At 36.3% G+C, this 12,378-nt stretch overlaps 1 protein-coding gene across 1 annotated transcript; it reads right to left on the reverse strand.

Annotated features, from left to right (window-relative positions):
• Positions 1 to 9,902: 9,902 nt before the first annotated feature.
• On the reverse strand, positions 9,903 to 11,879 carry LOC127651026 (growth/differentiation factor 6-B-like). The gene is made up of 2 exons (XM_052136725.1): positions 11,522 to 11,879; positions 9,903 to 10,789 (listed from the first exon to the last, which is right to left on the reverse strand). Exons 1-2 carry the CDS (start codon positions 11,877 to 11,879, stop codon positions 9,903 to 9,905), a joined length of 1,245 nt encoding a protein of 414 aa, XP_051992685.1.
• Between the last annotated feature and the right edge of the window lie 499 nt (positions 11,880 to 12,378).

Here is a 12,378-nt window from a genome sequence, read left to right on the forward strand (position 1 = left end):
TCCATTTTATTTTTGTGGCATATAATTTATGCTAAAATCTTGAAGGTTTGAATGTTGATCAAAGGATGAGATTAGAAAAGTTCCTTTAATGATAATGTAGCTTTAAGGTTTCTATTGACAGTGTTTATAAAAACAAAAATTGATGGCTTTGGTGGACAAGAAATTGGGATAAACATTTCATTCTTGGGTGACCTCGGTATGTTTGTAATTGCATACCAACATACTACTCTTACTTTTTCTGCAGTATATAGTATATTTATTGTGCAGAGTATGCACATTTTCTGTATGCATCCAATACCCAGATGACATATATTTGCGAAAATGTGCTGTATACAATGTAGAACAGTGTGTGAGAAACTGTATTTTGCAATGCATTGCATTCAACCTTTTATTTACAGTGAATAAACAGAAAGTACTGTATAATTAAAACCTTGGTTTCAACTCTGCAGTATTTTGACACATTTTGTTATTGGATTGTGAAAGAACAGACTTTTTTCCAAGATTATATCTGGACAACACTCACAAGCAACATGGTGTAGTGATGAGAAAGTTTTATATTTCTGTTTATCATTGCAGAATACCTACATTTTCACATTAAAAACATATTATACTGTGGTCCTATATGGATGGAAATCGTAAAGAATTTAATGATTTCGATTTTGATTCCTCTTAAAGATTCCAATTGCTTAACGATTCTTACTTTTGAGAAAGAAAACGTAAATATTTAGCATTTACGGACCTCAGTAGTCTGATGCCAAATGATTAGATCGTTTCAGATTTTAACAGCGCAGATATAACAAATCAGAAATTAGTTTAATAAAACTCTTGCGAAAGGTGTGATTACATAGACTGTATAATGACTTGTAAACGTATTTTTTACATTTAAAAAAATGTAAACGTATTTAATTACTTAATTCAATACATCCATTCATTCATTCATTTTTTTTTTTTTTTTTACTGATTACAATAAATCTCATAATGTGCAGGCCTATCTTTAACTACACATTGTCTTATGAACAACTAGTCAGTAACAGCACTGTACTTTAGGAGTACACTGGTTGCACTGTATGTTTTGCATTGTAGATTCAAAAGAATCATTGTGGTTCATATGAGTCATTCGTTCGGGAATCGGACTATACTGGTTGTGCTGGGTGTTTTGTGCGGTACATTTAAAAGAACTGGGGCCTCAGTTATAAAGACATTCGTAAAATGATCTTAAATGTCTTAAAAAGTATTATTTATTATTCTTGTTGTAGTGCAATCTGTCTTGGATAATATTTTTCTGATGCAATTGAAACTTTTTGAACTACTGTCTCCTTTAGATGAATCGCTTGTTGTATTATTCCTATTTGTAAGTCGCTTTGGAAAAAAGCATCTGCCAAATTAATAAATGTAAATGTGAACATACGATGATTTTCGAAATGTTCCTATGAACAATTTATAAAACGTCCATATGCACAAAGAAATGTTCCTAAATGCATCCCACTTTATAAATTGCAATTCAAAAACATATGTATGTAAACGAGCACACAAACTCAACTTATCATCAGTTATTTATTTTCATTATCAATAATAAATCCATTTATTTATCACATTTACTGTAAATCCATATTTTACATTACAATTGTGTTCTGCATAAACTACATGCACGTTATTTTCCCACTATTATCTTCTGTTCACTCTTGCCTTTAATTACACATTCTAGTCATTCCTTTTTATTCATGTCATCAACAACAGCAGACAAGAGGCTGAAGGATAAATTTGAAAAAATAAATACAAATAATAATAATAATAAAATACAAAATTGCTGAGTTTTAATTGAGACTGTTACGGTGCTTTTTAACCATCTGATTACTGATTAGTTAAAGCTATTTGTTAACTATAATCAATCCTCGTTCTTGCTCCAAAATGTGCTTGACATATTACATACTGTATACTACACCTGACTGTTATCTTGTGGGTCTCAAAATGTATTTATTATGTAAACGTGCAGATAAATAAATAATCTGTTAGCATGTCATCATGCACTGGTACACCGGAGGATAAGCACAAAAAGCATTCATATGCATGTTTGTCAGGTGATATTTACATGAAAATATATTTCAAGTCAGTTTCTGCCTTTAGAAATCCCAATTTGTTCCTCACTTTTGACGTAGGATCAAATTCATGGAATATAGGATCATGTTGTTTTTATAAATCTGACTACGTTGATTGAGCTGGGTGTTTTCTGCAGTAGATTTAACCCTTGTGCGACCTTCGGGACATTTTTGTCTTTTAGTTTTTTTCTGTCATTTTGGCTGTGTTAATGCCAACGGCATAAATTGTGCCAAAAGGTGTGTACTCACTTCTTATTATACATCTATAATACACTGTTTACACAAAATAGTAACACTTAGGACCTTAAGGACAAAAATGTCCCCATTGAAACCCATTAAAACAGCCATTTTTGATCCCAGCGCCATTAAAGCATAAAGTCGTGAATTCCATGATATTATGCTTTCATTCCGGAGCCCTGGCTTCAAAATTTGGAGATGGCACAATTTATCTCATGTTTAGCCTGTGGAGCAAATACATGCTTTTTTCCTATTTTCTGTTTGCTGTATTATAGAGCACTGCAGGCCAATTTAATAAATGATGCAGCAAAAATTGTGTGGGTGTTTTGTATGGATGTCATAGTGTGTTTTGTATGTGTGTTTTGAGAAATATGTGTGTGTGTGCGTGGCATGTTTAATTGGTTTACAATTACTTTATTTTAGGTTACAAACTGGTAATTACAAGGGTATTATGCTATAAATGTGGTTTATGAGGACATTTCTAGTTTCCCCATAATTAAAATAGCTTAAAAAATATACTAAATTATGTTTTATTGAAAGTCTTTTTTGAGGGTTAGGTTTAGGGGATAGAATCTATAGTTCGTACAGTATAAAAATCATTATATCTATGGAGAGTCCTCATAACGATAGCTGCACCAACATGTGCGTGCGCGCGCGCATGTGTGTGTGTATGTTTGTAAAAAACAATAGTGGCATTATGTAAACAAACTGGCATTTAAAGGGTTACAATCCTGAAAAGGAATTACCACATGCCCCATTGAAAGCGAGGAGGTTACCCCATGTGACTAGGTAAACCCTGGCAACCTGGGCCAATTTGGTTACTTAGGAGACCAGGCTGTAGTCACCTACTGACCAATACTATTTGTTACATTCTGCACATCTCGTTATAGGCCAAGTCTATATATATTTTTTTTTAATCTAAAGCAACAGAGTTGCAGAGTTTGGCTCTTGACCAAATCCTAAGGATAACCCCCTTCCTTGACCTGTACCATTATATACCGATCAGCCACAACATTAATACCACCTGCCTAGAATTGTGTAGGTCCCCCTAGTGCCACCAAAGCAGCACCAACCCGCATCTCAGTATAGCATTCTGATATGATATTCTTCTCTCCACAGTTGTACAGAGTGGTTATCTGAGTTACCATAGACTTTGTCAGTTCGAACCAGTCTGGCCATTCTCTGTTGACCTCTCTCATCAACAAGGTGTTTCCGTCCACAGAACTGCCGCTCACTAGATGTTTTTTTGTTTTTGGCATCATTCGGAGTAAACTCTAAAGACTGTTTTGTGTGAAAATCCCAGAAGATCAGCAGTTACAGAAATACTCAAACCAGCCCATCTGGCACCAACAATCATGCCACGGTCCAAATCCCTGAGATCAAATTTTCCACATTCTGATGGTTGATGTGAAGATTAGCTGAAGCTCCTCACCCATATATGCATGATTTTATGCACTGCATTGCTGCCAGACAATTGCCTCATTAGATAATTGTATGGATGATTGTTGGTGCCAGATGGGCTGGTTTGAGTATTTCTGTAACTGCTGATCTCTTTGGGATTTTCACACACAACAGTCTCTAGAATTTACTCAGAATGATGCCAAAAACAAAAAACATCCAGTGAGCGACAGTTCTGTGGACGGAAACACCTTGTTGATTAGAGAGGTCAATAGAGAATGTCCAGACTGGTTCGAACTGACAAAGTCTACTGTAACTCAGATAACCGCTCTGTACAATTGTGGTTTGAAGAATATCATCTCATAATGCTATTCTGAGATGTGGTTTGACGCTGTTTTGGCGGCACTAGGTGGACAATACAATATTAGGCAGGTGGTTTTAATGTTGTGGCTGATGTGGTGTGTGTTGTTTGGATTTCAAGGAATCAGTGTTGAGTATGAACTAAGCTTTGCCATTACAAAGTTGTGTAACTATGCTCACCAGCCATGACATCACATTACAAGCCCTCTATGGTCTTCACTTCATATTGGATGAAACGACTTTGAGACGCTTAACCTGCTATTTCACCTGGCATGATTCGGCCTTGTTGTGACAAGCAAAAGGACGTTTAGAGATAGACAATCTGTAGGTCATTATTGCTAAGTGAAAGCTTGTGATCTTTGTATAAAGCTCTTCTGCTAATGGGTAACCCTGTGTCCAGTGTCATTTCCTTTTGATGTGCAAATGCCACAATGATCCAGGTGACTTAACTTTCTCCAAACATCCATGACAGGCACTTTTAATTAAGGGGCAGGAAAAGTCACTGTAGACTTCCCTCATCTGTTTCACATTTTCTCCACCGAACAACTGTAAAGGAACACTGCAGCCCCTGTCATATCAACTCTCTCTCTAATGTGTAAAAGAAGTCCAGAAGTCTGATTATCATTTCATCAAAACACATGAGCTAGGGTCAGACCTGTCTAAGCAGTGACTCTGAGTCCTCTGCTAAGTACCCTAATCCGCATATAACTAAAACCGGTACGCGAATCACTGCAGTAACCTCAACCAAAGCCAGATGTTTCTGAGCGCTACCTATTTCACACATCTGCACCTATCCACATTGCTTTATCTCCTGACAGACAGTCAAATCTGTTGGGTCGGTGGTGACCTCCAGAACCTTGCTGAGGAGCACCTTCTCGGTCTTTTCTGAATTGCTTTGTGGTGATTATGAAGGTCAGCTAACAGCTAGGCCTTATGGTCTGCAGAAGTGCCAGCTTATTCCTCAGAAATTTTTATAATATAGTTTGAAGCTAAAATTGGACCCTCCACTGTCTGTACATTTCTGTCCCAGAAATAATACTTTTACACATGCTTAAAGGGATATTTCATCCAAAAATTAAAATTCTCTCATCATTTACTCATCCTCATGCCATCCCAGATGTGTGTTACTTTCTTTCTTCTGCAGAACACAAATGCAGATTTTTAGAAGAATTTCTCAGCTCTTTTGGTCCATATAATGTAAGTGAATGTGTGTCAACATTTTGAAACTCCACAAATAAAAAAAAAGTCAGCATAAAAGTAATCCATAAGACTCCAGTGGTTAAATCAATGTTTTATGAAGCAAAATAATAGGTGTGCTTGAGAAAAAGATCAATATTTATAATATCGCTTCTGAAGACATTCATTGAGTCATATGGATTACCTTTATGATGCCTTTATGTGCTTTTTGGAGCATCAACATTTTGACACCCATTCACTTGCATTGTGAGGACCTACTAAAAATACAAATTTCTTCTATTTCTTCTATTTCTTCTTATTCTTCTAAAAATACAAATTTGGCATGAGGGTGAGTAAATGATGAGAGAATTATAAGTTTTTGGTGAACGGTTGTAATTTCTTTGCTCCAAAAGTGTTGTAGAAGCACCACAGAATGATCTGGTTGCTTTAACAATTGTGCTTTTCATCACATTTCTTTTAATGACACTATCCGTTTGGTTTAGGCTTAAGGTTTTTGGTAGAAAGGTAGGTTTTGTTGATTTAAATCTCAATAGAGCTTTTACCTTCAAAACCTTATATGTTTGGGAGAAACTTGAATTAGCTTTTAGCGGCACACAGTGGATGTTTCACCTCGGAACAGCTGTGAAACACGTACAGTCCAAAGTGTACTTTGATCAGAGGCAAATGTACATCTGAATACAGGATGTGCGGTGCAAATTTTGTCAACAGCAGAGAACATGAGCACTGAATGCGGGTAATTTTTCGAACCACACATTCAGAGTACACACGTGTCTGGATATATTTGCGCTAGTGGGTCCACAAGGTGGCAACACTCACCGTTGCTGTGCTGATGTAATCGCTGCTAAACAACAGGAGATAAACTTGAAAACATTAACAGTGGATGTGCACATTAAGAGTGCATGTGTGAAGAGGTCATGGGATAGGCCAACCTGCATTTATATAACTTGAGTCTGAATGACTTTAAAGACATATTTATGTGTCTAAACTCCTGAAGAAAAATAGTCCAGTATCTCATAGTAATCGTAGCACGCATGGGCCACCGCCTGTGAATGTGCGCACAGTCAAATGAAGTAAACTATGAAAAGTGAGCATTCAACTGCAGGCAGAGTCAAAGCGTTCATGTCAAAACCAAAGTATACTTTGTGCTTAAAGAACCATGTAATATAATTTTGCAAAAATATCAGCAGACATATAATTTCACAAGATGATGAAAATAGCTTTTCCACTAACCAATAATAGTACCGCACATCTCCTCAAGCTGTATTTCACCTAATCATGACTTTGCAACACTCCACACCAACCTTAACATTATTTCAGAGGTTGTAACTTTAAACAGAAGTAGGATCATTCGCTAAATGCAAAACACCCATATCAAGTGATACCGGATCAGTTGACATGTGTACAAAGGCTAAGTAGAGCAGATTTACCTGTTGCCTTTCTTTCTTTTTGAGCTCCCCAACTATCTCTAAACACACCGTTCCACTTTCCTTACTAAAGTTGACTTCACAAATGTGTTCGCTCAGCTGTCCATCCGTTCAGTTGACTTGTAGGTCACTTGCGTTTGACTCTTTGACACAAGATGGCGTCTTCTCAAACATGCTGCACAAAGAACCAAATCAGTGCAAACAGTCTTGCCAAACAAAGCAGTAACAGTACCTGTGTCACTAGTTAAGCTAAATCAATGACATTAAACTCCTAAACTCAAAGTCTAACAGAAAATGATCAGTTTTACATGAACACAGTCTTCAGTGGAACACAAGATGTTTTAAAGAACATTCATGCGGCTATTTCCATAATCAATTCCATACTTTTCCATACTTCCATTCCAAAATGTCTTTGTGCATCCAGCCGTCCAAATATTCAAAATTGGTTATGATACATATGATAACTAATGCCATTTTGTGTATCCACGTGGCAAGTTAGCTGACAGATCTCACAGTGAAACTTAAAGCCGTAGGTTGACTTTTCTTTAGCTAAAATTGGTCTGGGCCTACAGAAATCCAAGCACTGCCCCAGTGGCCAAAGCAGTTAGTGTTGTTTGGAGAATGGAAACATGTGAGCTCCATTTTGTAAGTGTAATGTCCACGGAGTTGTGAAGCGAGTTGTTTTTAGCTGTTCAAGCTGTAATAAAGTGAAGAGGAATGCATATTTTATAAGCTGTACCCCCCAACCCAAACCTCAAACCTAAACATTAGTGGAGTAAAAAATATAATGTTAGAGGGAATATTGCAACCTTCGTATCGCACGTGTCATTGATTATGCAATTTCTTCATGGTTTCAACATGGAGTTAGAACCCAGATCTCCCACGCTGTTCACGTAACACACTTTTGGTTGCACCACAGGGAAAGGTAAACAAGTGTCTGATAGGAGTTGGACGGTGGCTCGGCATAATGTGGCCGATCCTAAGGTACCGGAACTCTCTGAAACAACATGTTGACTTGTGTTATCGTGTTGAAGTATTTTTAAACTCGGGTTGCAAGATTTTAGCGAATAACGGCTTCAGAACACTTGGAATATAGTGCATGAGTCATATGGCCTACTTTGGTGCTCTTTGATGCTTTTTGTATTTTTTAGAGCTTGACAACCCCTGGTCACTTTGCACTTTTGTTGCATTAAAAAAAGCAACATTAATAGTCTAATAAACAGAAGAAAAAACAGACTACAAGTGTGAAAAAACATGAACTTGAGTGAAATATCCCTTTAAAGATATGATATAAAGTAAAATACAGCACAAAAACATTCATAGCTTCCATCCCAAAATCGTATCATTCCTCAGTCCGTCCCCAGATGTCCTTTAGAGACACACAACATTCCAGTCCATTGTTGTCCAGCAACTGCATTGCGCTGCTCTCTGTCTGCTTGTTTTATATCTTCATGTCTTTTATTGTGACAATAATGGACAGAGAACTAGTGTAATAGCATCACCCACATTCCTTTCCCTTGTTTTGCTGCATTGATTGCTTCCTCTCTCTTTACTGGATGTGTTAAACGCACACAGTGACGAGAGACAAAGGGATGCTTGACCTTTGACCTTCGGGCAAAAAGCAAGCCTAATCTGATGTTAGCATCCTTGGTAGTCATTGTATTTTCCCAGACAGAGAATGAATGCAACTTGGCTACCGAGGTCAGAGACGTTATTTGGTTTACCAATAGATGTGAGTGCGTTTATGTGTTTGTGTGTCTATATGTTCTTCTCTATTCACACACAGACACAAAGCCCAGCCAGGGAACGTTGCGCAGAGTGTCTGTTGACCCCTTTGTCACCTTTGCTTAACACTGCAATTATCTCACTTTAGCTCTTTGCATCAAAGGTATACAGATTACTTGAATCTTGCGTTGGCAGAAATTGAGAGCACGGTGCAGAGGATTTTACTTGAATACACTCAGTATTGAACTACTGTTTTCCTTCCCACTTGTCAGTTAGCATTCTCACTGTATAACCCAGACCAGTACCGATGTAGAACGATGAAAAGTCGCAAGGGAGCCATGTTAGTTATACTCTACCACTCATGAATATATAGGATAAAATATTATGGTAAAAATATTATTGAGTAGATTCAGTTTAAAAAAAAAATCTACTGTCAGCATCTATGGCTGACAAACTGTATATATAATTAAGTTTGTTAAAAATAATGTCAATGGGGCAAGTGTACAACAATTGCCCATAGACTTCCATTATAAATGCATTTATATACACATCTTTTGTTTTGACAAATTTCTGTACGTTGATTGAGCTCGAATTGTATTTAACCCAAAATATCAATTTTATATTAAATTAACATTTCATTAATTTAAAGTATTGTTATCCATAATCAATACAACAATGTTACACAAATAATAGCTAATTTTTGTTGTTGTTTTTTTTTGTAATGTAAATGTATCTTTCTATATCATTAGAGGTTTATATAATAATTTTAATGTAACTGATGGGTCAGTGATGACAAAAAAAAAAAAGCAGCAACAGTACAATATTGTGTTTTTTTTTTTTTTATTGTGGTAGAATAATGACATATTTTGATTAACACCCTTTATAAAATATTCACAAACTTTTCACTTGACATCAATCTCTCAAAAGGAACATTTACATAGTACAAAGTAACAAAATTTGTACAATGAGGTAGATATAGTAACTAAAATAGCTTATTGGTTGATTGAAATATAAATCACTGAATAAATGAAAAAATAACTTAAAAACCTGGAAAGAACATAAATTAAAGTTAATATCTGTACAATTAAAAAATACATTTATTTACATTTCTATATTCAAAATACAGCTATTCAAAGTAGGAATGTGTTTTAGGTCTGAAGTTGTCTTGGAAAGGATATTTAGAGTATAAAATGTCCCATACAGAGAAACTAAGAATAATGTAATAATGTTTCTAAGTACAGTTCAGTACAATGACCATTAAAACATGAAACATTTGCCCATTTGTTTTAAGCTTACAGTCTATTGACAATCCAGTATCACCATTCCAATTGTAAACGGTAGGGTTTTAAGCTTCCAGTAAAGTTATGCTTTTGAGTAATCTTGTTTCAAAATTATATTATAAAAAAGACTTATTCACACAACAGCTGAATTAATAAAAATGTCTCCATTAGTTTCAATAACATGATCACCTACAGCCACAGGACTCCACTACCATGTCCTCATACTGCTTATATACAACATTATTTCCTGCATCGATGTATAGGATGCTGATGGGGCTGAGTTTTGATGGGACACAGCAACTGGGCGGCATATTGCTGGGGTTCATAGAGTTCATGAGGGTTTGTATGATGGCATGATTTGTCGGTTCCAGGTGAGATCGGAGTGGAAAGTCACAGATGCCCTCACAGTGGTAGGCCTCGTAGTCTAAAGGAGCAATAACCCAATCATCCCAACCCAGCTCCCTGAAGTTCACATGCAAGGGCTTCTTGCTGCATCTAGGTTTGGACTTTTTGCCGTGCCTCTTGCCGTGTCGGTTAGGTAAAGTTGTCCGTCTTCGTCTGGATTTCAATCGAGGTCTTTTCTTCTTTCGGGGGTCATCAAGACCCCACAGTTTAAGCTTCTCCCTCTTTTCATAAAAAAGGCTTTGCCTCTTTTTTGACTTTGTGAAAACAACCAATATGGCTTTCTTTAGTGGTGGACGACCATATCTATGAAATCCAAGATATTGCAAGTCGATTTCCCTCTCTGGATTATCTAGTGTTGCCTTGAGCTCTAAACAGAAGTGGATGCCCTGAGAGTAGAGGTGTCGTTCTTTAAAAATGTCCCATACATCAAAAACCTCCCATTTTGGCTTATGTGCTTCCTCCAGATCCAAGGTTTTGGAGTCTAGGGCAACGTGTGATGGACAGGAGAGAAGCTGAATCTCCACTGGGCCCACTTCTGATGCTCGGAATGTTCCAGAGATCTTTGTGTATATCCTCAGTTCAGCACCCAGGAGCTCAGTATTTTCCGAAAGGGTTGATACATCAAACAAGTACTTCTGTCTCCACAGAGGGGAGTTCAAAAGGTCATCTGTGACAAAAAACAGAACATTTATTGTCAAATTGGCTTTACATTAATTACGGTATCAGTTAAGAATGCCACAAAAAAGAATGAAATATGAAAGGAAATGTGTCTTATGTCGATGCTATTTGTTTATATAACAGGTTTGATAATGATATAAAATTTGGGTTTTAATATATTTATAGAATAGAAGTGTATTTTTCTTGTTGTATTCAAAATCTAAATATTTCGAATATATATATATATATATATATATATATATATATATATATATATATATATATATATATATATATATATATATATATATATATATATATATATTATCTTCTCAAATAATCCTAATGATAGCGTATAATCATAATTTGGAACATGCTCTTAAAATGCTTATTTATTTATTATTTTCAGAATTTTGTTTATAATGAAATACTAATAGGTAAACAAAAAAATATATATTTTTGATAGCAATCTATTACATTTTAGAGCATTCTTGTTTGCTGTCATTGATCGCTACTTGTGATTGAAATTCCATTAGCCTATTCCTTTAGAATTAGTTTTAAAAAGGTTTTTTATTCATATTTATTTAAATAATCCACTATAGCTACCACTTGTTTTTTTTTAACACTTGTTTTTTTTTAACCCCACCTGTACCGTGATGACAGAATGCATAGGCATAAGAGTAAATTTGAGGACAAAAGTCCAAGAACTGTTAATAGCCTATAAGAAATCAAAGCAACAAACCTTGACCCTCGTCCACAAAACTCGTGATGGTGTTTGCTGCTTTTGATGAGCGGAAAAAACTTGCGTTAAGCCCCAGTTTCTCAGCCGCAGAAAAAGTCTTATAGATAGAGATCATGTAATCGTGAGGCTCAATTGAATCCTTTATCGTCCGCTGTGACTGTCTGTCTCCAGATGACGGTGATGCTGCCAGTACACCTTGTCCATATTTTGCTCTTCTTTGGCCGTCGGCAGGCGCAGATTTGGCGACTTTGGTGACTTTGGATGCAACTGGAAACAGAGGGTCCACTGTGTGAACGCACAGAAAATGCAAAAGGAAAGTAAATGTAAAAAATAGTCTGGACACTTCACAAGAACGCATCGTGTAAACGCACAGGAAAAAAAGCCAGGTGTACTTGGGGGAAAAAAACACGACCACATCACATGTGTGTGATGTCAAGAGCGCAGACTGAGACCACCTCACTCTGATGAACAGCCTCCTTTAAATACGGTCATGACATTATTAGCTCCCTCTCATTCCACGGGCCACTTAAACTATTTTAAAGAGATCTACCTCTTACTCAACTTACTTTCCCCGTTCATGCCTCTTGTAATATTCATTATTTTTAACAGTAAAACATGCATATGTATTCATGTTGTATTTCTTTATTTTAGATTTTTTATCCCATCTAGCGTGCCACAAAACGTTTAAAGAAGGATCTAAGCTAGGCAAAACGAAAGATAAAAGTTAGAAATAATTTAATTGTGGGATGAAATAGTAGGCTATGCATGTTCTTACATTCGCTCTTTTAACTTAACGGGAATGACGTAGGCATATTCCTTTTTTTGACACCGCTGTGCAGGTGTAAGGGGCCGTTCAC

Source organism: Xyrauchen texanus, chromosome 10 (genome assembly GCF_025860055.1).
Source record: "Xyrauchen texanus isolate HMW12.3.18 chromosome 10, RBS_HiC_50CHRs, whole genome shotgun sequence".
Taxonomy (NCBI): domain Eukaryota; kingdom Metazoa; phylum Chordata; class Actinopteri; order Cypriniformes; family Catostomidae; genus Xyrauchen; species Xyrauchen texanus.